The sequence below is a fragment of the Cololabis saira genome, chromosome 3 (assembly GCF_033807715.1).
Source record: "Cololabis saira isolate AMF1-May2022 chromosome 3, fColSai1.1, whole genome shotgun sequence".
NCBI lineage: Eukaryota > Metazoa > Chordata > Actinopteri > Beloniformes > Belonidae > Cololabis > Cololabis saira.
The window spans coordinates 12,733,149-12,761,099 of NC_084589.1; the positions used below are offsets into that span (position 1 = coordinate 12,733,149).

General features: G+C 42.0%; 2 protein-coding genes across 2 annotated transcripts; one reads left to right on the forward strand and one right to left on the reverse strand.

Moving 5' to 3' along the window:
* Positions 1-433: 433 nt before the first annotated feature.
* Positions 434-11,025, forward strand: ebag9 (estrogen receptor binding site associated antigen 9). The gene is made up of 7 exons (XM_061716251.1): positions 434-727; positions 958-1,052; positions 5,280-5,361; positions 5,489-5,653; positions 7,028-7,138; positions 7,742-7,833; positions 9,293-11,025. Exons 2-7 carry the CDS (start codon positions 970-972, stop codon positions 9,408-9,410), a joined length of 651 nt encoding a protein of 216 aa, XP_061572235.1. The 5' UTR covers positions 434-727; positions 958-969; the 3' UTR covers positions 9,411-11,025.
* Positions 11,026-13,468: 2,443 nt separating this feature from the next.
* sybu (syntabulin (syntaxin-interacting)) lies at positions 13,469-27,455 on the reverse strand. The gene is made up of 8 exons (XM_061716258.1): positions 27,100-27,455; positions 20,813-20,857; positions 20,219-20,369; positions 19,637-19,834; positions 17,467-17,566; positions 17,168-17,320; positions 15,735-15,890; positions 13,469-15,279 (listed from the first exon to the last, which is right to left on the reverse strand). Exons 2-8 carry the CDS (start codon positions 20,834-20,836, stop codon positions 14,154-14,156), a joined length of 1,908 nt encoding a protein of 635 aa, XP_061572242.1. The 5' UTR covers positions 20,837-20,857; positions 27,100-27,455; the 3' UTR covers positions 13,469-14,153.
* Between the last annotated feature and the right edge of the window lie 496 nt (positions 27,456-27,951).

Genomic DNA, 27,951 nt, shown 5'->3' on the forward strand with positions numbered 1-27,951 from the left:
TACTAAATGTTGAAATAGCAGTAATACCACATTCATTGATGAAATGACATAAGGGATGGAAAGGGTGGATGGCAGTTTTACAGGGGGGATGATTTTGACCGTTTTTATTTCAGGGGGGATGTCATCCCCCCTCAACTCGAGTACTGTATGTATGTATGTATGTATGTATGTATGTATGTATGTATGTATGTATGTATGTATGTATGTATGTATGTATGTATGTATGTATGTATGTATGTATGTATGTATGTATGTATGTATGTATGTATGTATGTATGTATGTATGTATGTATGTATGTATGTGTATGTATGTATGAACCATAATACATCCATGGTATGAACATACAAGACGCGTTCAAAGTTTGTCGTATGAAGTCTCTATATTCCGACCGCCCTGAACGCACCGCGGTGACGTCAGTGCTCGTTCTCTCCTCCCAGATCAAAGATGGCAGCCCGGGGACGCCGACCAGCAACGACACACATTTAACACGCTCCCAACTCCCCACGCTGGCGGGGAACGCTGTCACGTCCGTGGATCTGTCGTGACGGCGATGTTATTCGTTAGTGCCCACGTGTCGCATGGAAGAGACTGTTAAAGGCTCACAAGTATCATGTTTTCCAGCCGGCTAAGCTAGCAAGCCACGTCTAGCAAATAGCTGAACTTCTGTGTTTAGACTCTGAAAAAGAAACCTTTTTGCCTGCATGCGGTGTATCTGCACCTTGCTCGGTGAGTATGGTGTGGGAAAAAAACAAGCAATGCAAGCACAGGAGTTAGTTTACACTGCTGGTGTTGCTGAATGACCACTTGTTCATACACTCCAGTAACATGTGATTTAACAGCGACCCGTCAGTGTCTCTGCGGGAACACTGACGTGTCTAAAGCTCGCAATACTGCACATGTATAACAATAATAGCTATAACTAAAAGCTGTAATGTCGTCTCTTTCCCCCGCATCAGCTCAGTTTCATCATGGCCATCGCTCAGTTCCGTCTGTTCAAGATCTGCACATGTTTAGCCAGCATCCTGTCCTTCTTTAGGAGGCTCATCTGCAGGTAAGATCACCTGCACACCTGACACATTCCTACTTTCATGCAGTATGTTTCTTCGTGTGTGTGTGTGTGTGTGTGTGTGTGTGTGTGTGTGTGTGTGTGTGTGTGTGTGTGTGTGTGTGTGTGTGTGTGTGTGTGTGTGTGTGTGTGTGTGTCTTCTGGTCAACGAATTAGCCTGCATATATAAAATACGACGCTGTCTATTTATATCTTCATCATCTGTCATGTCATCAGTGATGACGTGACCCAGGTATTTAGTTTCAGAGCAAGCAGGAAGCAGTTGTCCTGACAGGTAAAAGGATGGAAAAGTGAGGTCCTTATCTCCTTTTACTTTGCAAATAAGAACATAACTATTTTTAGCATTATAATTCACATCAAATTTTACACCATAATTAGAACATATATTGAGAAGCTGTTGAAACCCAGCACTGCTAGGTGACACAATTGCAAGATCATCGGCATACATAAAATGATTAATAAGTTAATTGCCAACCATGCAACCTGTTTTACAGTTTCTTAACTGGTCTGAGAGATCATTCATGTAAATATTAAATATTAAAAAGGCCCCCCCTGTCTAACGCCATTACTTGTCCCAAATGTAGCAGAGACAGCATTTCCCCATTTGATCTGCATGCTATGGTTAGAGTACCAATAGGACAGGATCCTTATAAAAGTGTCAGGCACTCCTCTCTGATGTAACTTTAAAAACAATTTAGAATGATTTATGCGATCAAATGCCTTTGATGCATCTTTGAAACTAATGAGTAAAGTCCTTTATATTTTTCCTCCTACTTTATAGTGGCGGAGGGGTTTGCGTGCCTGAATAATCCCAACGACCTCTGTTGTTATGAGTCTGGTCCTGGTCCAGGTTTCTTCCTCCTAAAGGGGAGTTTTTTCTTGCCACTGTTTGGCTTAAGGCTTTTCTCCCACTAGGAGTTTTTACCTGCCATTGTTTATGTAATAATTGCTCGGGGGTTTATATTCTGGGTCTCTGGAAAGATCCTAGAGACAACATTTGTTGTATTAGATGCTATACAAATAAAATTGAATTGAGTTGTCAATTGCCCCTAGTAGTGTCTCGAAACATACACTGTTTCATGGGGAAGACTAAGAGTTTTCTGGACAAACATGGAAAATAGAAATCGAGGAACGGCATCTCCCTCGTCTAGACGTGGGTTATTTGGGTCTTACCCTGAGGCCAGGTGGCGGAGGGGTGTTAACCCATGGGGCCCAGCCAGCACAGCCCGAACATAGACTTGCCCTCCTCTGAGCTATCCACTTTCAAAAAGGGCTGCGTTGGTCCGATGTGCTGTCTTATGGACAATAGCCGAAGGCGTGGGCCTCGGCATGCTGATACCTGGTTTACCTGGCTTTGGGGACTCCATAGTTCTTCCAGAGGACGCTCACATGGGTAACGAAGGTGTCACCTGGAGGGCTTGATTGGGGAGAACGGCCTCTCTGATGTGAACCAAAGCGGTGTTTTGTTATTGGACTTGTTGATCTTCACTTTCTTTTGAGCAGTTCGCAGCCGAGTGTGAAGGAGCGGATTATGTTAAATGGTGACCTTTCCAGTTTGGGAGTGAGATGCAGACTCGAGTGGGGAAGTTTAAGTATCTTGTAACTCACGGGTCGGGGATGAATGGAGCAGGAGATGAATGGTGGATCGCTGCAGCATCTACGGTACTAACCTGCCTGTACTGGTCTCTTATGGTGAAGAAGGGGGTGATTTTTAAAAGGCAAGGCTTTCAGTTGACCGGTTGATCTGTGTTCCTACCCTCTCCTATGGTCACGAACTGTGGGTAGTGACAGAAAGTATAAGATTGCGGTCACAAGCAGGTGAAATGAGTTTCCTCCGTAGGGTGGCGGGACTCTCCCTTAGAGATACAGTGAAACGTTCAGTCATCTTGGAAGGACTCGCAGCCGAGTCACTGCTGCTCCACATCAATCAACAGGAGTCAGCTGAGGTGGTTTGGGTATCAGATGAAGATGCCTCCCTTTGGAGGTGTTTCAGGCATGTCCAGCAAGGAGGAGCCCTTGCTGCACACCCAGGGCACGCTTGAGGGATTTTCTATATATATTGGCTCACTTGGGAATGCTTCGATATTCCACCAGAAGAATACAGATGAGTGGAACTAGATGGATGCAGCGGGAAAAAAAAACAAAACCCTCTGGATATTTGTGTTCTCCATATTGTAGGCTATTTATTTTCAGGTGCGGATATAGTTTCATGTTTCAGTGTCATTGATGTTTATAGCGACACTATGGTCTTTTTTTGAAACTGCCTTTTCCTCAATTATAATGTGCCTTTACCATTACATAAACTTACGAAATAACATTTTCATGTTTTGAGAAAGGAATAAAATAAATGTCCATCTTATAGCATCATTCTATTAAACCAGATGTTTCGAGAAGTAAATAATGCCATGAAATATGGGTGGGGACTGGTTATCTCCTCACAAACGTCAAACTTCTGAACTTGATGTTGCGTAAATAAGGTTTTCATGTCGTACCAGCAGATATGCCCCAGATATTCCAGTCCACTTTGTTGCAACATGTTATTTCTGGGGAAATGCGTATCAGCCTGTTTCAAGTGCAAAACGCTAATTTGACTGCTGAGGAGCTGACACCTTCCAAATGCAAATAACATTCTTGAAATCAGCTCAAGACCTTTCACTTGCTTTTGAGGCACTTGTGCAATTACATGTGAGTCTCTGAAAAAATGGTTCAACAGAATAGAAAGCTATTATTTTTAAAGCTTTTCTGGAGTTTGACCAGAAATTTCCTTTCCATTCAAATTGAAAATATTTCCTGCATAACAATAAGCTCGGATATAAACGTTCCTATTGTCCCAATAGTACCAGACTTTACTCTGAATTAAACAATTAAGATGATACCAACATGAATTTAGTCAATTTAACTGATGATATCTTGTACTGGAATGATTTAAAAAAGTTAAAGAACTATTCCTAAAAGACAGTGCAGGTGCCAGCAAGTCAGGTTGTGAATGGCGGGCTTAAATAAGGGGAAGTGAGGAGGCTGAGGCAGAAATAAAGTTTAACCCATGTATGGGCTTTATTATATACCATAAGACAGACCACTGACAACAACCTTCACCACCCCGGTTGAGCTCTTTTATACCCTCCCCACATAGATTGGGCAAGACCACTTACCCGCATAGGGATCCAGTTTACACACACATACACATAACACTCATCACTTGGCCAAGAGTATTTAAATAATATATTACATCATCCCCCTTACTATAATTATAATATTTATATTGGCCCACATCCGATCTCTGTGTGGTTCCATCAACACAAATTGCAGATAATTATAGAGTCACACCCCTCTCTTGCTTCCCACACTTGGTATGATCCAGGAAGTATAAATAAGTCTCACCAGCCACAGCACAATCTTTTGTCACACAATACAAGTAAGTGTTTTAATCCACTCCACCTTGCAAACATGTTAGCAGTGCTCAGAGTACCACCAAACACCTGACAGCCAGCCTGCCTGTTTGTGGTACTGTCCCCCCTGCTGATTTATGTACCAGGCTTTGTGCAGGACTGACTTCCATAGCTACCAAGAACTGCATGCCAAGGAATCCTCCTAAATGAGAATATCACAAACATTAATACACATAGCATGACGTTTTATCATATGACATGGAGGGATGGGATACCTCCATCACACAGGTGGTCTCACTCATTACGTCTCGTAACTATGGCAGCTATGGCATCCATCAGGCCCAGGTGTTTACACATCACATCTTCAGTTTTAATCCTGCCTTTCTTGTCCACACGGCCTCAGTTGTTTATATTCTGAACTTCTTATCAGTAACTTGAATGCAAAATGATCTCAAGAAATCCAGGGGAAATGTTGCAGACATTTTTGTACACAGATGCTACCTTTCTGGGAAATTTCAGGACTGCTTTGCATATGTGAAAACTGCCTGATGGGATGTGTTCACATATACAGGTGTATTTGTGCTACATTTAAACATTATATCTCACATATATGTTTAAGTAAAAGTAGAATCAAACTCCCTTTTTAAGTGCAAAGTTGTGGAGATTTGAGTTTAAAAAAAATTTAACTAACAGTGAAGTTGCTGGTAGGACAGTCTTCATCGAGGAAAACGACATTGGTGTTTAGTATCTATTTTTTTGCTTTTGATGTTTTTGATGTGTTTTTTTTTTTTTCTCTCTCTCTTTTTCAATTAATACTTTGAAGGACTGGAAGGGGCCGCAAACTCAGTGGTGATCAAATAACCCTGCCAACGACAGTTGACTTCTCATCGTCTTTACCAAAACAGGTTAGTGCTGCGTTATGAAGTTCTGGGGTCGAGGTTGGTGTTTGAGGAGGAAACTGAAGCTAAATCTGCATTCATGTTTGTTTCTGTCTTACCATCATCATCTTATTGTTCTGTGGTCACCATCCAGAATGCACAGCCAGAAATTGAAGAGTGGAGCTCTTGGGATGAAGACGCTCCAACAAGTATTAAGATCGAAGGCGGCAACGGAAACGTTCCCCCTGCTTCCAACGATGTGGAGGAAGAGCTCGACTACTTCAAAGACATGGCTCCCACCATCAGGAAAACACAGAAGGTTTGCAGACGCAGGAGTCACAAGTCCAAGAAAACAAATGCAAAAGCTTCACACAATTAGAAAACTTTAAAAAGTAAACAATTTACATAAATGTTTTTACATTCACTTAACATGGGTTTTTGGCATTTTGAAAAGGAGTCAACACACATAAGAAGATGGAAAAAGCATTTTTCTGAATAATTCTTGTGTAGCATACTCGTTACTCACATGACTAATCAAAACAGTCATCAGCTGTTTCCAGTGAAGAAGAAACCCGGCCAGTACCAGTTAACATGATCATGTGCCGCTCCAGTCCTCAGGACCCATCTTCATCTTCATTTTAGGAGGCACTTGGTAACTGAGTTCACCACCGGTGTTGCAGGCGTGGTCCTGACCCGTAACAGAGTCAGCCATTTAACGAGTAGAGTGAAGGAACTGATGTACTTTGTTGCAGTAAAACATTTTTTACAGTAATGACAATGGTCTGGGAAAGTGTATCAAAATGAAAGTGAGTCCAGCATCATTTTATAAACCCTCCAGAAAAATGCAGGCAAAAATCCTTGATTGTGCGATGAAATATGCAGGGTATGATTTTTATGCTGTGAAATTGCGGGGAGTTGCGAAATATGCAGGAAGTTGTGAAATATGCGAAAAGTTGCAGAATATGCAGGAAATGTAATAAAGGTGATTCTTCCTGTTCTAACTGGGCTACTACTGAATAAAAGAGATTTTAGTGACTTCCTATAATAAACTAGCATGCTAGAAACAAGCTGCATCACAGACAGTGCAAATTTTAGTTATTTTTTATTGTCTCAATTTAAGCAAGGCTCAAACATTCCTGAGTCACAAAATTGTAAAATTAAATAATTGCTTCCTGCTTTATAAAAGTGAGGTAGAACAGACTCTGTTATGCTACAATACTGCTCCCAAGTATTTCTCTTGAAGCTGGTGAAATCCTGGAATGGCTCCGCCATTGATTACTTTTTCATTCAGGAATTTCCTCATTGTAGGATGGTCGTCTTAGAGAATATATTGACAGCAGTGCAGGTGGTGACCAAGGTCTCACATATCTACAAACAAAATATATGTATTTTTTTACAAATTATTTAACTGTGTTTTCACTTATTTATTTCTCTCTCACTCACACTCTCACGCACACACACAGCTGATGTTATTCACAATTCATAACACAATTCAGTATTAGGACATGTATTGTAAAAGCATTTATTTTAATTGGGCTATTTTTAAACACGCACACGTTAAAACCCTTTCCCATTCAATTTAACACATACCGTCAACTTTCTCTTGTGCTCCAACACACAGTTGCACGGGGGTGCAGAATAGGGTCTAATTTTAGGTCTGAGGTGTGGTTTTTCTCTGCTTTCCTCTCTGAAGATCGTGCTGAAGAAGAGGGAGCCTTTGAACTACCTGGTGCCTGACGGCTCAGCGGGGTTCTCCAGCAGGCTGGCAGCCTCTCAGGACATGATGGCCTTCAGTCCACCTTCAGTGAGTCACGCTTTCACACACACTCATATCACGCTGCTTTTCTCCCCACCCGCTTCTACCATGCCCTTACTGCCTAGAACATTTACAGCCAACCAGTATGTTTTTCCTGCAGAGCAGGCTGAAATTAAATGCAGTTCAAATACATCATGTTTCTTATAATAAGACTTGGACTCAACTTTATTGATCCCCTTTGGGATGACTCGCTCTGGGAAATTCAGTCTCCAGCAGCTTATACAGCAAGCAACAACACATGATTAAATATAGAAGTGAACAGTGGATAATTTACCAAGTTAATTAGTAAGATTAAATTAAAACTATTGCACTGTGGTTGACAGGTTATTGCACATATGATGACCATTTTGATAGATAAGTATTCCTGTTGAAGAAAAGGAAAAAACAGCAACTGTTTATTATTATGAGGTGGTGAGTGGCTACCTGTTACCCCTACCCCCACCCCCCCCCCGAAGTGAGGACTTGCGTTCTTTAGCCTGTTGTCACATAATAATAATGTTGATAATAATTAATAATGACAATAATAATGCCACATAATAAAACTGTATAATTGAAAGCATGGGTTTAACCAGAAACGATCCATTTGCACAGGCTGAACTGGGAGAAATGGAAACCTGGCAGGAAAACACGAACGCCTGGGAGGATGAGTCAGATGCAGCCTGGGAGGCAGAGGAGGTCCTCAGGTAATTTATTAACACATCTGTGTTCCCAGTTTGTCAGCTGAACCCACCAGCTGACTGCTAATGGGACGAGAGCAAGAGAAAATGAAACTCATCAGTATTGATCCCACTTACCCTGCACACTGGCGCTGACATCCTCCAGTGTTCAAGTCATTCAGAATACCAGTCCACTGTTGGTTCATGTCAAGTTTAAATTGGGTCCAGTACAAAGGACACAGGTGTCAGCTTTTTAAATGCATGCAAGCATCTCCAAGCATACATGCTGTAGTATATTTGTTAGCAGTGAACTGAAAGGCATCACTTAACCGAGGCTCGTGCAAACCAACAAACGGAGTGGGTCCAGTTGTAGCATCAGTAGACCGCAGCCTGAGAAAGAAGATTATCAAGTGAGATTTAAGTGCAGTTCATCAGTCAGCGAGGCCCCTAATGACATATGCAGTCTCCTCGACGGCTCTGATATACAAACCGAGGAAAAAAACAAATTACTGTATCAGTTCTTTTACAGACGGAACACTTAGCAGTGCACTTACTTACCACTGGAGTAAAAGCAAAGCAGATAATCCCAGGGTCACTTTCTCTCGTGGGATTATAGGGACATTAGTTTGTTCTTCAACATGTGACATGTAGGAAGATGCATCTTGCATTAAACTAACACTTTATTTAATGGAGATATTATACCAAGTAAGGGCATGGCATATTACTACAGATAAATAAAGATCAATGAAAATCTGAGGAATCATTTCAGAGTTATGAACTAATGCACAAGTCCAAGTCACAAACCCTCAAAATTGGGGCTGGAGTTGAGCACCATTATTTTTGATTCAACTTCATTATTGAAGACCATCATTTGGACATCTGTATTGAAGGTAGATTTTGTAAATGACAAAGACACTTGGCAATAGTGAAGAAAATAATCTGTCTATTCTCAATAAACATTAAATGATAAAAGAAAGCTAGAATACAGCCGAGCATTCCTGTCTCGGGAGCTCCTAGTCCCTCCGTTTACACACACGTGAGGCTTCAGGTTAAAGGATCTTGTCAGTAGCAAGTTTTCTCAGATGTGATGTAAGTGACAAACACAAGACTGCTCTATTTTCTCTAATACACAGGTGTCATTAAAATAAATAAAACGTACCAACTGTATTTTGACTGTTAGCTGGGTTCTATATTGGGTAGAAACCACATGAATTATTGTTCCAACTTTACATCAAAAACTCGTGTTGATTTGTTCTCCTTTAACCTTGTTCCTAACCCACAAGCAGAAACACTTTTGTTTAACTAGAGTGTAGTTACATGTGTTGGCCAGCAGGTGTCAGTGTGCATTGTTATTAAAACCTGAACTGTAGAGAGGGCAGGGTTCTGTTTTCCCCACCAGCAGCAGCTTGTCTGCTCAAATAAATTGCTCTTTGGACATCACTTACAGTTCTGCTTGTTTTGCCTCTTTTTTTTTTCTTTTCATCAGGCAAACGAAGATGGCTGAGAGAGAAAAGCGGTACTTAGAGCAGCAGAGGAAAAAGATAGAGAAAGATGCTCAGAGGATGCTGAAGAAGGAGCAGAAGATTGCTGTCAAGCTCTCTTAACGTTTTCAAAACACTCACTTTTGAACTAAAGGGATTTGAATGGTGGTGGGGGACACTAGATCTGTCATTATTCTATCATTAATGTTATACAAGCAAGGATCATTATCAAACTACTTCTCTGTTATCAGACAGTCCTCCGCCTCCCACTCCTGTCTCCACCAGCAGCCATTTTGGTCTGTTTTCCCACTTCACCTCAGTAAAGTGCACCAGTCTCAAGAGCAGATAACGTATCTGGTGTATTCGCTCTTCATGTGACAAACTATTCAAATTTAGATCTGCGTCATCTTATAGCAAAGGTCAGGGACGGCTTCAGGAGGCATCATTAAGACTCTGAATCTGGTAGGTAGCGTCAGAAAATGTTCTTTATATGTCCTTGGGAACATTTGTAAATAAACGGGTACCTGTGCTGCGTTTTAAAACTCAAATATGGAAAACATTTCCTCTTTTCTTTGTCCTTTAATGGCCTCAAATGACAAAGGAGTGTGTAATTTATTTTAAGCATCACTGTGTACCAGTGGCATCCTCTGATTTTTCTGATTATTGTGTTTTTATATTTATGTCTTTCATAGTCGGAAAATGTCTTTCTTTTCTAATGAATGTTGCTTAATATTTCACATGGTCTCCCTCATTACACTGGAACTCTGCTTTAAAATGAAGACTGGAAGTTAGCAAATGGAGTTTGGATAAATGATCAGAGGAGGCATGTTGGTGGGTTTTTCTGCGTTGATCTCACGGCTACTGGTTTAACATTCTTTCTCCACCGCTTTCCTCTTTTGATGTTGAAGGAATCGATCCACATTGGTGCTTTTATTGCTTTATAATGGAAGGAAATCTCCCTTTTTTATGATTGAAAAGTGTGCAGACACATTAGAATGACGAGTTATCTACTGTAGCCCAATAAGACGGTAAAAATAAATCTTTGCTTCCTGAACATGTAAAACTTACGATATCACCAGTTTTGTCTTAGGATCTCATTAAGAAACATTGAAATGTTTTCTAAATTTATGAAACATTACTAACGTTTCCACGTAAAGAAACTGAAGTAATTTCGGAAGATGTATTTCTTTCTTCCATTACTTATAAAACTATAGATGATTCAAAACAAGCTGGAGACAAATATTCACTGTCAATTCTAAAAATCACTAAAGCTTTTGAAGTAATTAGATGTTCCTGGCTTATTGTATATCAGATGATTTGCTGAATACTAAGGTACTGATTCATTTAAATGATTAGTGCATGGTCAGTTTTAGAAGTTTAATATAGAAGTGTTCTTTTTCAGGCTATTTGGCAAAATCTGGAATTGTAAATTCTTTGGGTGTTTTATTTCCCACCTTTTTAATGAGATAAAAGCTGCATGTTGCTTTCTTTTTTGTCATTTTGCACATACTTTTTTCCAAGAAAGGAATTGTTACCATTCTTTTTTCCACACTTTTTTCGCTGTCTGTCTTCATGTTTAAAATGGAAGTGGATGAGAGATAAACAAGAACTGTTGTGGAGAAATGAGTCCCAAGGGCTGGACTTGTCAAGCTCTGTCTGAACAGATTTTTAATAAAATCATGGATTCATACCTTCAGAATTGAGTAAATCTTTTATTTTGTAAAACACTACCCTAAATATAAGAATAAAATAACATTTTTCTGTACTTGAGGTCTTTTTGAGTATTTGAAGTCGCTGCCAATTCAAATAAGTTGGTCCAAGTCTGATCTGGATCTGTGAAAGTTACAAAACTCCACTGAATGCTTTCAGAGTAGAATAACCCAGCTATATTTACCTCCACGCTTCCCATCATGCTCCATTTATTCTACTTCAAAAGTCTGCAGCATGAAGCTGCAATATTGATCTCAAGAGGCACACCCTGTGGAGAGGGTCTTAAACCCAGCCGCTCTGAACCTACACTCCTTTGTTTCTGTAGTGATGGAACTGATGGACACAGATTGCCTGCTATCACAAGGGTTTTATCCAGTGATTTTGCTACAACGTCCTCTGTGAACAGACTAACAAACAGGTTTGAACAGGGAACCTCTGCACCACATCTCTGTGGCAACGCAGACGTCTCATTAAAGTTTCAGCAGATTGTTTCAACTTTTGAAAATACTCACATCTTGAAATTCTTGTGATGAATGCATCGTTGCTGACTGCAATTGATGTTCACATTTGAGAGGTTTTAGGCTCAGACATATTAGGGCTGTGGCTGGTTTTAACCGGTGGATGAACCACGTGGGTCCAGCATGATCTTCCCCAGGATGGTAAATTATTGAGTACTCAAGTGTTCATTCTCAACAAAGTGTAACACGACAGATGTTCTAACATCTTTATATATACAGTACAGACCAAAACTTGACACACGTCCCCATGGGTTTGAATGAGAAGTGTGCAAACCTTTGCTCTGTACTGTGTATATATAGTACTTTTTGCTCCTTTAATCAATGTTTTAAAGGTGACCTTGACTGCCCTGAAAGGCGCCTTTAATAAATCTAATGTATATTATAGACAGTACTCTAGATGAGGGGGGATGGCATCCCTCCTGAAATAAAAAGTCAAAATCATCCCCCCTGTAAAACTGCCATCCCTCCTTTCCATCCCTTATGTCATTTCATCAATGTGGTTTTACTGCTATTTCAACATTTAGTCATCACCAGAAAAATAACACCAAACATTTTTTTTTCACCTGTTTCAAGTAAATTTTCACTTGAAATAAGTAGGAAAATCTGCCAGTGGGACATTTATCTTATTACAAGCAAAAAAATCTTGTTCCACTGGCAGATTTTTCTACTTATTTTAAGTGAAAATCTACTTGAAACTGGTGAAAATTGTTTTTTCCAGTGATGAGTCTTGATTTAAGTGTAATGAGATTTTTTACTAAAATTAGATATAACTAGAAATAAGACAAATATTCTTAAGATGAGTTTTTGCAGTGATCCATTTTACTTATCCTGTGAAGGTGGGGGAGTGGTTGCAGAAGTGGACTGGAGTCTGGAGGACCAGGTTCAAGCCCCCAGAATGCAACCCAGGTCAACCACCCTGGGCCACTGAGCAAGGCCCTCAACCCCAACCGCTCCCCGGGGGCCGTTTATATGGCAGCCCACTGCTCTCTAGTCTAATTAGGGATGGGTTAAATGTAGAGAAACAAATTCCACCAGCCTGGCTGTGTGGTCATTAATAAAAAATTAATTATGGTCAGAGGCATATTAAGTTCAGAAAACTTTATTTTTGTGTTTTGATGTAAGCCCAGTGGATATTTAAAGCTTACAGAAGGCTGCATTTAACTGCTGCTATGTCATTCCTGCAGCATTTCTGCAGGTGTTTCGGTCAGTGCTATTATTTGTAATATATTATATTAGTAGACTAATATTACAATAACGGCTCAGTCTGCGTTGACAGGAGGCTGACGTCACGGTGACGTCACTCCCATCTGCACTTTCCAAAAACTCAGATTGACCCACTTTCAAAATAAATATTCGCCCTCAGACTGGGGCTAAACCTCGTGGTTATATACTCGTGCGTGGGTGTGAAAGGACCGGCGTATGCGCAGATGTGCGCTACTCCCGTCTACTCATCTAAAACCTGGATTATAGTTCCGCGTTAAATCGACGCAGAGCCTACACCGTAGGAGTTACGCAGCAACGCGTACCTACGCCTACGGGCTCTGCGTCGGTGTAACGCGGAACCATAAATCAGCCTTCATCCGCGTCCACGGGATTACGGCTGCGATGACTCATCTCAGAGTGAGAGGTCGCGGTTACGCAACATCACTCAGCATATGGCGGAGTGGAGATGAAACACACAAGACCTTAAACTCGTGTATATTTAGCTCTTCTCCCCCTTTAATTGTCATTAAATATGGAAAGCTGTGCCGCACTGACCCAGTTCGGCCGTCAGAGAAGCCCGGGCAGCAGCATGTAATCGCTTTGGAGAGATGCAAGTAAAGTGGATGTGATGCTCTTACAGCATCAGCTGCTGCACCCAGGGGACGTCTGGAGACGCAGGCCGGGAAGGCTTTTATGCAAGCTGCAGCCTGGTTGCACACCACATCATTTATGCAAACATGCAGAAGAAAGGCAACCCATCTTTTGACAGGCCTGAGGCAAGGTAAACTTCAAGGTCAGGTAACCCACCGTCCAAAAACAAAAAAAACTATCAATAAAGTCTTCAAAACTCCAACATGCCCAGAATGATCATGCTTTAATAAAGATACAAGGACATTTGATGTAAACCACAAATATTGCACATTGCTCAGGCACACAAGTCAGCTGCTTTGAAGCATCAACTTAGTTCTAGTGATGACACAAGACTGCAACAGGTAAAGCTCTTTTCTCCAGGAAGGCAAGGGGAAAGAAAACAAAACATAAAACTGAACTCACATTAAAGCTTTGGCTGAAGGTTTAAGTTTTTTTAGGTTAGTTTTTTTTTCTTTAAATAGTAAACATTTCAGAATACAAACAAAAGTAGTCTTTGACCTCCTAAATATTAAGAAAAATATAATGTAAGGACAGCACAGGACAATAACATAACCATCTACTTAGATGATATGCTTATAAATAATATGTAAATCAACTTCATAAATAAAGTTCTTGTCACCACTAATCTTCCACTCATGGTAATGTTGCAGTGCAAAATAACAGTGCTGGAACCAACAGCATCAACGTCCAGTGAGAAACAAAACCAGAGCTGAGATACTGCTGAAAAGGATGCCTCAGTGCTTTTAAGTTCAAAGTTGGGTGTATGCATGCGGGTGGAAGGGAATTACACATCTGGCTTGACGTGACGAAGTGAGTGCAATCCCATGATGCAACAGCCCCTGATCAGAGCAGCGATGTTGTACACCGGAGCACTTCCGTCCACCCCGTGCCGCGAGTACAGCCAGGCCACCGTGGGCAACACCGGGACGGCTACCGCCACCAGATCCACGAAGAAACTGCTGCTCCAGTAACGCTTGCACACCACGTCCAGTCCTGGCGACGGACGTGGGTCCTCCTCGCGGACTACAAAGTCCAGCTCCTCCATGAACCGCGGGCCCTCGGAACGCCCAGAGCAGGAAGTGGCAGAGCTGACGGTGGAGTCGGAGCTCCCTGGTGGGGTGTCGGGTAAAGACAAAGCAGTGGAAGTGGGTAGGTTTGGGAATCCCAGGAGGCTGTTGGGGCCTGATAGAGTGGCATCTCCCAGAGAAGCGCCGTGGACCTTCAGGAGCTGAATCAGCAGAGCCTGCAGGTCTGGCGATGTGGCCGTTGGGTCGGTTTGGACTCCTTTATCTTCTGTGCTCTCCTGAGTAGTAGTGGTGCTGGAGGAGGTGGTGACTGTGGCTGCTGAAAGTGCGTTTGGCAGAGATGATGGGGCTGAAATGGACTCGTGCTGCTCCTCCGACAGCGCCGACACCCCAAGGCCGGACTCTCCTGCAACCCCCGGACTGCTGGACATGAAGACTTGATCAAAGATGTCCGCTCTGTTCGCCATCTCATCGTTCAGCAACAGCCCACTGTCTGCCATGGCCTCTGCTCCTTGGTCATCGAGCTCCATCCCTCCCTCCACCTCCCCCCTCACCATCTTCCCCCCATCGCCGTCGGGGCTGTCGCACATGAAGTCCAAGGGGTTCTCATCTTGGAGGTTGGCGCCACTCTGGGCCAGCTCCATGCTCTGCAGCAGGGACTCCAGCTTCCTGTTCTGGATGTTGATATCAATGAAGTACTTCTGAATTCCCTTATCCTTCTCCATCAAGCTGTTTTTCATGGTTTCCACCACCTGACGCAACTGCTTGATCTCTTTCCGGGCTTCTTTAAGGGACAGTTGAGCCTCCACCCGATGGCATTCCTCTTCAATCCAATCCTCCCTCATTCTGCCAAGCTGGGACTTCAGCTCTTCAATTTCTGTCTCTCTAATGAACCAAAACAAAGAAAGGCCAGAATTACTTTATATTTAAATTCAAGTGGAGAGCAACTACTTGATCACTTAGTCAGTCGTCACCCATTTGGTTTATACTTGTTGGCATTACATCACCATCATGACACCAATATTTTCATCCAGTACACCAATAATCAACCCATCTCCAAACGTTGAAAGACCTAGAGCAGGGGTGTCCAAAGTCGGTCCTCGAGGGCCGGTGTCCCGCATATTTTAGATGTCTCCTTGCTTCAACACACACCTGATTCAAATTAACGGTCGTCACCAGCTTGCCATCAAGGTCTGGACAACTCTGTTGGTGACACAGCTACTTTTATCACGGTGTGCTGAAGCAGGGAAACATCTAAAACCTGCAGGACACCGGCCCTCGAGGACCGACTTTGGACACCCCTGACCTAGAGCTATGATCGCCCAAACTTCAGTCCTAACCTGTCATGGACTTTGGTATCAGACTCCATCAGTTTGGTTTTCAGGTGTCTGATGGACACTTCCTTCTGCTGCAGAGGGGTCAGATACTGCTCCGGGTTCGGGGGCCGGACGCCATGGTTGTCCCCACAGGAGTGGTAGAAGCCCAAGCTCACGCTCCTGTTTCGCAGAGCATGAGATGACAGCAGTGAGAAAGGAAATTAGGTGCGTGTCTCATGTACAGTTCATCACTCTTCAACCAGACAATGTGACACAGCAGCAGAAAACAAACCAATTAGATGCTTTAAAAGAAAGTTGACTCCCTGTAGGAGATAATTAGTCTGGCTGAAGGAGTGCTGCCAGGGCAGATGCTCCCTCAAGCCTGGAATTACCGTCTGACAAAAGGATTACTGGCATTCAAGGAAAGCAGTTAAAAGCTGAAACCGCTGGTTCAGTCCGACTACCAGCAGACGAAGCAAGCAAAAACATCCCCTCACTAGAGAAAAGGTCAAATCTAAAGCCTTTTGCATGAACATTGAAATGCCCCCCCGAGCATGGTTGTGTCATGCTCAAAGATAACTGATGAAAGGGTTTTTGTTTATCAGGAATGAGTGGAGGATTTGGACAATATGCAAAGCAGAACCTGAGCCCAACTCAGTTCATCCGAAATATCCTGGCAACCTGAAATACTCGAGGCTTTGATGCAAATGCTCTTCATCCTTGCCAGAAATAGAAACAGCCCGGGAGAAGGTAGCATCAGAGAAGCAAACATGTCACAAGACACGTAGCCAGGCAGAGAAAAAGTGACAAGCGGGACGTCTTAAAGAGAAAAGTGGAGGATTACAATACATTTATGGAAAGTGAACATGGGATAAACATGGTAGATTTTGCCTCTGCTGTGCAATGACTGTGCTTTATATTCCCAAGAAAGGATTTCAAGTAATGTGCATGTATGAATATCATGGTAGTCCCAAATCCTTTCTAAATTTTAGGCTATATAGTTCTTAATCTGAAAAATACATGGCTGCTGTACCTCGTCTAAACCAAGGTGAACCAGTCTGCTTCTCTGTGGACCTCAAACAGTGGGGTGGGCTGTTTGGGCTGCACATTCAGACATTTGCACTACAAAATCCTCATTAATTCCAGCTAAAGCCAAACCATGACCTAGATAATACCAGCCAGCTGCAAAAGAGCGAATGATAAGAGCCTGCGCTTAATCCAACGACACACTCGAGGTAATGCTGCCTCTGCCTGAACCGTATTCCAAATCTCTGCCTTCGAGTCCATCTACTTTCACTTCAAAACAAGTTAAATTTCCAATTAAAGTGGAAACATACAGAAAAACATGGTCTATAGGGATCACAAGTGGACAACGAGTGGAGGATTATATTTTACATTTGCAACCTGTTTTTTTGAAGATTACAAATGATGCATGGCGGAAAGTCCACGGTTGGTACCTTGATGTGGGGCTGGAGTTGCAGCTGCTAGTGTTGGTGGAGCTGCTGGTTCTGGGAGGAGTTCTGTACGGAGCGTAGAGTTCTGCGTCACGGTTGGCCCTCGGGCTCCCACCCGGCTTGAACACTGGCAGCGGTCGGATGTGAATGCCACGACTGGGAAGAATTCAAAACAAGCTGTATGTATATAAAATCACTTTAATGCAAAATGGACCGTTTTAGTTTTGCTTAAAGGAGGTAGACCACCATCTCAACTTTATTGATCACCTATCAAAGCACAAATGAGATAGCCAGATACATACCTGCGTGAAGGAGGTTTTTTCCCAACCGAACTTGCAGCAGGGCCCTCCCTGGTCTTCAGGCTTCCTGAGCTGCTGGAGGAGCTGAAGTCTGCCTCACTGCCTGCAGGAAGTGGAAATCATTCATTCACAATGGGGCTCATTAACAAAAATGTCATCATAAAGCACCTTTCCATGAAGGAAGTGAACAATTTCCGCTGAGTAAAACACATTAGCCATCGATAGCAAACGTTAGCTCTAAAATATTTTAGATCTTTACCACTTTTGTGCTGGCAATTCCCTCCACATGCCTTACGTGTTCATAGCTCAATGTTTCAATGGTTTTGGCCAAAGTAAAACCAGCAGGTTAACACCTTAGTGCCTCAGGAACGACATATATGCCTTTGGCAGTCCCACCCCAGTAATGCAAAAATAAACAAATGAACAAACTCAAAGGTCTCAAAAACCCACTAAAGATTTGGCAAAAATTGATTTAAAGTTTTAAAGAGTCTCTCACTCCACTTTCCCATGTAAAATACACCAGAGACAAACCAATGTTCTTCATTTAAATAGATAAACTTAAAAGCCACAGCTATCTGATGCTGAAACAAAGTTCATATCCACCCAACCTGTTCATGTGACTTTTTAATAACCAATATTTAATATTCAAGTATCTCTCCACTCTAAGACAAAACTAATGTCCAGAACCTAAAATAGCATTCAAGTCCTACAAAAGGTCACTAGCTTAGGATATTTCAGTATCCTCACCGGTGCCCTCCACGGATGCTCTGATGGCAACATCAGTAAATCTCACATCCGAGTGTAGCAATGAGGAATATAAGCACTTGATTTGAGGCAAGTATTTAACTCAAAAGAATGATTCATGTCAACTTTAAACCATAACCATTTCCTCTCCTCACTTCCAAGGAGATGACAGCAAAGGGAAAACGTCCAGATGTGGACGCCTTTGACTGGTCAGCTTCTATTTCGCAACAACGCATTATTAAACGTTGAGACATGAAATACCTCAAATAATCAGGTAATTTTAGAGCCTAAAATAGTAAATATCCCTCTGTTGTCCAATGAAAAATACAGCATGTGTTTTATGGAGCTTATTTTTAAACTCATTTTAGAGATATTTATATGAACGTAGTCAAGAGAGAGTTCTAATGCCGCACTTTGTGATTCATGGAGCAATAAAGAGATGTTTTCCAAACTATGAAAAATATTCCTGGATCTATGCATGCTCCAGTCTTTAATTCTTCCCTTTTTAATATCCAGGTTCAATACTCAAACTTGCAAACTTTAGGAAATTTAGGAAAGCCAATTAGCTCGATGTAGGTAACAGTTTGCCTCCCAAACCCCCCTTTTTAAGGATTTACTGCAGTACCATCCTGTTTTTGCCTCATTTTCCTTTTTAAAGCAGGATGTTAGACTTCTGGAACTACTCCCCAATAATCCATACCATTATTCCGTGTGTAAAACAATCTGCTCAAATGTTGAGGACAGAGTTTCATTAACATGGAAAAACCCAGCACAACAAACCCTTGATGACCTGTTAAAACTGAGGAACGTTAAGCACTAAAACATTGAAGTATTTAATGCAGAAGCCTACCTGAGAAACATGTTTTCCCATCAAACAACACCATAGTAACACGTCCAGTTGTTTCTGTGACGTGCAGAATTACTCAGAAGTTGGTGACCGTGCACCGCCGGCTGAGTCCACAGAGACCACAGTGAGTCAGTGTAGTAACCTTCCACTAATCAGACTAATTGGCCAAAGCTCCCGGACCTCTCCCACGGCCAATCAGCTTTGCTCCAAACTCTGACTCATGATCAAGCACTTTTTTCTTGTTTCCCTCAGATTAAAGAGGGGGGAAATTGAATTTGGGCATAAAGAGTGTGCACTGTTTCTGGTAAATCTTAAGGGAACACAGATGCATGGATTATAATTCACCCCCGTCTGTTTCCAGGGAAACAGCTTTGACCCTGCCACTGTTGGTTCGTGGCTGGGAGCTTGCTGTCTGCTGACATGTGACAAATGCAGTGATACTGTACTTTGGTTTTTAGGGAACATTTGGCCATTTAGGCAGTAAGTATAAAACATGATAGTGTTGTTATTAAATCAGCACTGGTCTGATCTCTGTTTTTTCTGCAGAAAACAAAAGGTTTCTTTCTCCACCGCTTCATTTACCTCTGGCTTTCATGGCTGACCTCAGCTCCCTCTTGTGCCTCTGCATGCTGCGCGCCTCGCCGCTCCACTCCGTCATCACCCTCACCCTCTTCACTTTGGTTTTGCGCTCTGGGAGAATGGGCGACCTGGCACTCTGCTCGGAGCCTGACGGGGTTTTGGAGGGGGACACAGACTGACTAGTGGGGCAGCCGGTGTCATCTATTGTAGACAGGCACACAGACGTAATAGCCGGGAACAAGCAGCTAAAGGCAGGCAGCGAACACAAGCAGTCAATCACAGCTCCAGGTGCTTCACCAGCCGTTTTGATTTATTTTTTATGTGAGTGAAAGATACCAAAACAGCTTACACAACTTACACGCATTGCTCATGCATTTTGCAGTGTTTGTTGACAAAACATATATGCATTAACTGAGCTTGCATGTGTACGGTGTGAACGCCTGCAGACTGTGCTGGTTGTTCTAAGTAGCTGAGATTTTTTATGAGGTATTCATGGCTGTTCAGTTTTCTTTAAATGCTGGCAACTTTATGTGTTTATGATAACGCGCTGAAAGCTTATCCCTGGAATTGAACTGGATTCCTTACCGGAGCAGAAGCTGAGGTCACACTCCTTACCCTCCTCCTCTGACAAAGGAGTATCGGACAGAGGTGATCCTTTGTCCTTTGGCCGGAAAGGATGAAGGACCAAGCGTGGGATGCGGCTGCGAGGGCTTCCTTTCTCTGGTGATTTCTTTTCCTGTTCAAAGCATCATTTGTAAGATTAATCAGAGTCAAAATCAACTTTTACTGCCAATAACTGCATCCAGGAATGCTGAATGCTGTCATTCAGAGGATACGGTAAACTTGAGAATTTAAATTAAAAGCAGACATGTACATGTCTTTAGTACTAAACTATGAACTACTACAAGCAAGGACCAGTCAATATTTTTGGTGCGAACAACAGTGCGACATCAAAGTCATAAATTTGATATTAAATAGCAACATTTTGTATTTAAATTCACACAATTCTGTAGTTTGTACAATGTGTTTGGATTGGTGGCTGATGTCATGTTCATGACTGCAGTTTTTGGGCTTTATAAACGTTTGCCTTCACTTTATTGCAACAAAAATGAATTCCATGTGGTTATTTTTGGAGCATTCAGACATCACGCCACAGTTAAAAGCACTGACGAGACTCACCTCGTATTCTTGGAACGGTCCCATCGCGCTTCAGACTGCCTTCTCCTGCACCGAGAAGAAAACAAGACAAAATTAAAGCTGCAAGCAGCGATGAACGGGCCCTCGCACTCACGGCCACCGCCCCCATAAGCATATCAGAAATGACACCACCCACGACTTCCTATGTCAAACCATTCAAAAGATATAGCAGAAAAAAGGGACAACCAATCAGAAGAAGGGGCGGGGCTAATTCAGGCCAATGAAGGTCAAGGACTCCATACAGAATCTGATGATACCACCCACGACTCTCTATGTCAAACCATTCAAAAGTTATAGCAGAAAATCGGGACAACCAATCTGAAGAAGGGGCGGGGCTAATTTTCACCAATTATGGTCAAGGACTCAATACCGAGTCCCATGACACCACCCACGACTCTTTATGTCAAACCTTTCAAAAGTTAGGGCAGAGAAAAGTTTTCAAGGGGGTGCTGTTGAGCCATTAGGCCACGCCCATTAATGCAAACCATGAAATATAAAATTTATCGCCAGGCCTGGCTTGCATGCAAAATTTGGTGACTTTTGGAGAACTATCAAATATGGACCAATCAGATGAAGGGGGGCACGCTTTTTGGCGTCTAGCGTCGCCACGGTAACACTTTTGAAAGAGAAAAGTAATGCGCGTAGTCGCAAGATGAAGACGCACATTTTGATTTATAACACACCTGGATGCATGTTACGGTTCGGGCCGTATTAATTGCCGAAAGAATGGCATAAATTGCACCAAAATTACACAATTAATTCAAAATGGCCGACTTCCTGTTCGGTTTTGGCCATGGCTCCAAGAGACTTTTCTTTAAGTTGCGACATGATACAGGTGTGTACCGATTTTCGTGCATGTACGTCAAACCGTATTGTGGGGCTTGAGGCACAAAGTTTTCCGGGGGGCGCTGTTGAGCCATTTTGCCACGGCCATTAATGCAAACCATGAAATATCAAATTTATCGCCAGGCCTGGCTTGCATGCAAAATTTGGTGCCTTTTGGGGAACTATCAAATATGGACCAATCAGATGAAGGGGGGTGCGCTTTTTGGCGTCTAGTGTCGCCACGGTAACACTTTTGAAAGAGAAAAGTAATGCGCGTAGTCGCAGGATGGAGACGCACATTTTGATGTATAACACACCTGGGTGCACGTTACGGTTCGGGCCGTATTAATTCTCGAAGGAATGGCTCATATTGCTCCAAAATTACGCGATTAATTCAGAATGTTCAAAATGGCCGACTTCCTGTTCGGTTTCGGCCATGGCGCCAAGAGACTTTTCTTTAAGTTGCAACATGATACAGGTGTGTACCGATTTTTGTTCATGTACGTCAAACCGTATTGTGGGGCTTGAGGCGCAAAGTTTTTTCTGTCTGAACCAACCAGATGAAGGGTGGGCGCGCTTTTTGGCGTCTAGCGTCGCCACGGTAACGCTTTTGAAAGAGAAAAGTAATGCGTGTTGTCGCAGGATGGAGACGCACATTTTGATGTATAACACACTTGGGTGCACGTTACGGTTCGGGCCGTATTAACTGCCGAAGGAATGGCATAAATTGCGCCAAAGTGACACGATTAATTCAAAATGGCTGACTTCCTGTTCGGTTTCGGCCATGTCGCCAAGAGACTTTTCTTTAAGTTGTGTACTGATACAGGTGTGTAGCGATTTTCGTGCATGTACGTCAAACCGTATTGTGGGGCTTGAGGCACAAAGTTTTCCGGGGGGCGCTGTTGAGCCATTTTGCCACGCCCATCAATGTAAACCATTAAATATCAAATTTTTCGCCAGGCCTGACTTGCATGCACAATTTGGTGACTTTTTGGGCACGTTTAGGGGGGCAAAAAGGCCCTCCTTTCGTCAGAAGAAAGAAAGAAAGAAAAAAGAAAAAAGAAAAATTCCTACAGATACAATAGGGCCTTCGCACTGAAGGTGCTCGGGCCCTAAAAAATGAGTTGAGTCATTTCTTTAATGTGGCAGCATGCTGACATGGAACAAACAAGAGTCATCTGTTTGAACTCTGTTAGACCAGCAAATCCCTCCACCATCACCAGCAGCACACACACACACACACACACACACACACACACACACACACACACACACACACACACACACACACACACACACACACACACACACACACACACACACACACACACACACACAATCTGCCTGGTACAGATGGCACAGGAGGCCCGGGGCCGGCCGTGCCCGATACACAACCCTGAATTTATGACCTTATGAAACAGATAAGATCTCTAGATGTAAAAATGAAACAATCTCATTCAGGATTTGTAAGTCATTTGACAATCAAGTTCAAACAACAGCAGAAATTATTAAAAAGAGGGAAAATGGCCTAAAAATCTTCCACTGTGTTTCTGCTAGGCTGGCAGCCCAGTCCCTGTAAGATATTAAAGATTTATTTAGGTGAATGTTTACATTTGCATGCTTTTGTTCTGGAGTTTCTATAACCAGCATTCTCATGGTATTAAGTATTTATTTTAAAATCTCTGTTTATAGTGTCAATGTGCTGCTGCATTTTATAGATCAATGAGGAAAGGCACAGCTGAAGCCGGCTGTTACGCTGTCTTTGCAGGTAAGCTGCATGATGCAAAATGAAAAGTCATGGGAAGATATTTTTAGAAGCTGTCATGAAACTACAATGAAATTGTCAGAGCATCAGACTTTCAAGCTGAAGGAGGATAAGCTTAATAAAATCATTAGAATGTATTTTATGTGTGCTAGGATGGGGCAGTGCATCCCATTTTTTTTATCGTGTTCGTTTTTCTCTGCTAACCTCATATTTAATATGACGGGGAAAAGTAATTGGCTCTTCAGAGTCAACAGGGGGATCATGAATACACAAACCCCACCAAACTAACAAACTGACACTAACAGCCACCACTTCACTGGCTGCAAAAGCATTTATATGATACAAATATATACTACACTAAACTCCACTGCTTTATACAGTATATATACGTAAAAAAAGCAGAATTCAGAGTGTTCGGCTACAGAAAGCCAGAAAACTATGAATAATATGTTTCTCCTGTTTTGCTTTTACATCCAAGTCATCCCAACCAGGCGAGAGGCTCAGTAACAGATGAGACGACTCAAACGCTCGCTATCAGCCGTCCGTGCCAGAACTGTGTGGCTGGCCGCCAACAGCTACAAAGTGCTTCAATCACCGAGTAATAACTGGTGATGGAGCGATATCGTATATCAAAGTAGAAAGAAATTCACGTCAAGTACTGAATTCTCTGGTTTTGTACATGGACATTTTAAAAAAGAGACACATTTTTTATTGATGCTTCAGACCTAAATAATGCATTTCTCCGCTCATGCTCTGATAAACTTTATACAATCATGTCACTTCAGCTCTCTTGTTGGTGGCCTGTGGAGGGCAGTTGCATAACTACATGTTTTTTTGTATTACTTTATTTTTTGTAGGAATGATGTCATTGACCCCCCCCCCCAGGCCTCCCTGCTGCTGTTTTATTTGTGAATCCCAGCTTGTCTTTCTTTCATTCAATGTGCTGTGAACATTTGGCCCAAACAATCTCCACTTCACGTCCTGATATTGCAACGTAATAGGCCTGAATGGTTATGCAGAAAATCCTCTTTTTTTAAATCCACCCAGGCCCCGTGAGTACTGCAGAAATAGACGTGAGAGTCGGGGGACTCAAACTCCACCTCATTTGCAGAAATAGATTTGCTTTCTGGGTGGCCTGCACCAGCTCTGTCACTTTCATTTCTGTTTTCAGACATCAGCAGCGTCCTAATGTTGTGCTGATGCACATCAGCCCGGCTCACCAACATGGCAGAATTTGATTGTGCCCACCAAGGCTGAACAACCACAACGGTGCCATAGCAACACTCCTAGCAACTGAGGGGGAGAAAATGCATGAATGGGTGGAACATGGAAGCAGGGCAGCTTCTCCTGCTCATGCAGAGAAATTATAATATCTATGCTGTGCTGAAGTGATGCGTGTGTTACAAGCTGCTGTTTTTTTCTCACCCTGAATGTACAAACTGTTCCTGAGCCAGCAAGTGCAGGACCACGTGCTTAACCAGACATGATTTCTTCTTCTTTTTGAATAATATTGAGTGGTTGAACTCATTCAACAAACTTGCATACATGTCGCATTGGGAAAAGTGATACTTAATGATCTTATTTCTAGTTTGTGAAAAAAAATGTTTTTTCTTCACTGTTTAGTTGCAGTATACCCAGTTAGGATTAGGAAAAGATCAGACTGTCAAGTAAAACTCTGAGTTAACCTGCCCCTCATACGCTTCTCTGGTAGAACTTTCTTGTAGAAAACAAAAACATGTTTGATGCATGACCGCCATTTGTTCTTTGAGTCATGACAAACCTACAGAGACGTTTGGACCCAGATTATTGTCAACATAAATTCTGGTGCCTGCAGCTGATTAGATTCACTTTTGTCTGTGTTGATATATTCCCGTCTTAAAAGGAATTATGATGTTAGTAACCTTGTCCACATGTCATATCTCAGCGATCATCAATTGCACACACCGGAGACAGTCCACCAGTCCATCACAATCTACATTCGTATCCATCTTTAAGACTATACATGTGTTTTCTTAAACTAACCAAATGTTTTTGTTTTTTTATGTCAGATGAGGCTTGAACTTGGTTGTCTGAAATTGTGTGCTTTTAAAGATTTTGTATTTATGGCGTAATCTTTTTTGGATGACTATTTGGTGTAACACAAAATATGTTTCGGCCACACTAACAATGCAGATATCACAAGTTTCAAGGGCACTGAAAATTTAATAATTCTTTAATATCTGAACATTTGCAAAAGTTTCACATAATGTTCAAACATCATACAATTTAAAAAGGCAGACTAAGTATTTCAATCATATTTGGAGAGCAGAAAGGTCTGCCATGTCTGAGCCTTTACTGTGAACGAATTGTGTTTTGTGCTGGGAACTGACAATTATTTTCTTCACATTTTTTTGTGAGGCTCAATCCTGCAACAGATCTTTTGATTTTAGTCTGCAACTTAACTCCTCACAAAGTTGGGTAGCTACTTGCTGGGGAAGGAACTAAGCATGGTATAAGGTGCAAACCTGAGATTATCAGATCTGTTAGACAATGTACAAACATACTGTCTTCTGGTATAAACTACAATCATTCTGGAAATGTATTCAGAAATAACTTTACAGGAAGGGCACAGTTTTAGTAGATAGATGCTATGACATCAGCGAGTTGCTGGTAAACCAGCCTCTAAACCTCCACTGGAGCACTTTCACTCTTCCACATGGTCCAGAGTTGATGATAATTATTTTAATCCATCTCAGAATATGTGTTTTATAACATTGATCAGACACGTGGACTAATAAGGAGCTGTTTATTCCATTTCAACACTTAACTCACCCAATGACACATTCTGTCTAATGTTTATTCATGAAAATGTGATGTTGCGTCATTTCAGTGAACCCAGATGCGTATTAATTATTAGACAGCTCTGGAAGGTGCCAGATTATCTGTATCTACGTGCCATGTAATAATATGTGAAGTTATTTGTTTGCTTTTATTATTTTAGTCTCAGAGTGCGTCGTCGTATGATCTCACTTTCAGTATGAAGCAATTTGAAATCAATACCAACTCTCTTCAAACAGAGAGCTTCAGTTAACCACTCATATTCATTGTTCAAAATATCCCTACTTTAGTAAACAATTGGTCTCCATCAGTCATATAAAACCTAAAATCCTTCAAAAGTAAATAATTTGAAAGAACTTTGGCGTATGAATGAAAGAACCTGGGGAACGTCATCTGTTGTTTGCTCGCATGCCTTTGTTTGGCTGAGGATTATAACATGATGTTCCCATACTGACAGTCTCTCTATCAGACAGCTTTATATGCCTTTTATATGTACTGTTTTCAGAAATTACTCTTTGTTTTGTTTCATTTAACGCCCCCATGAATGTTTACCTCGAGCGATGCATCCAGTAAAAAAAAGAAATTAAATAGATAAATAAATAAAATAAATACATAATGACATATTCAGCTTCATCCTAATATGACTTTATTTTAAAATATTGAAGATTTTGGCGCATGATTAAATATATATTTTCCATCAAAAGCTTAAAACAAAGATACTCATTCCTGAACTTGTAAACAACCCCCCCTCCTCCTCCTCCCGTCTACTCCCATCCCCAAAACTCTTGCCGTTTTTGCTCTAAGTCTTCGCCTGCTATGAATGTGCTCTTCTTCTTAAAAGATAACATTGTAAAACACCTACCTGGATGTTTGGCTTGTATTTGTTGGGAGAGCAGACGCACAAAGGCTTGCTGGTGCTGCCTGTGCCAGCCTGGGCTGTGCTGGGAGGATGAAGTGGAGGATGTGAGCCGGAGCAGAGCTGAGTGAACACTGACGACACTAACACACCAGCGGGCACAAACACGCACTGACGGAGCACGATGCGCTGCCAACCAAGTGCGTTACATAACGCGCGGGCCATTACTTAACCACTGAATCCCCCACCCATATGGGGACATGCATACATGCATATGGACAGGCGGTACTAGATTTCCATCAACATATATGATCGATAGTCTCTATAGATCCGTGTGATGAAAAAAATACCATATATTTCTCGATATTTGGTCGATCAGGAACGCCCAACCACCTTCAAGATTTCTGGATATATATATATATATATATATATATATATATATATATATATATATACCCCCGACTGATCAAAAGAACAGTCTTCTGCCTGCATTGATGTGCAGAAAATCAAACGCAACTGATCTGGCTTTCATGTGACTCTCCATGGTGCTGAAACCAGGGCGGATGCTGACTCCAAGCTCCCGTGTTTTTAATGTAATTTATCCCCACATTATCAGTTTCCTTTAAACAAATGGTAAAACACAGGCATCCAAATAGCCCCCGGCTGATTTCTGTGAACAGATCACCATACAGTCATTCCGTAGCCTGTAAGGAATCCTCAATTGCTCGCGTTGTCTCACTATGTGAGGATTTTCATCCTCAGGTTGGACCTTAAACTTGATTTTGGGGAAACACTGGATACACAATAAAATTCAGATACACCATCTACGAACAGCCGTTACTGTTGTTGCTGTTTTTT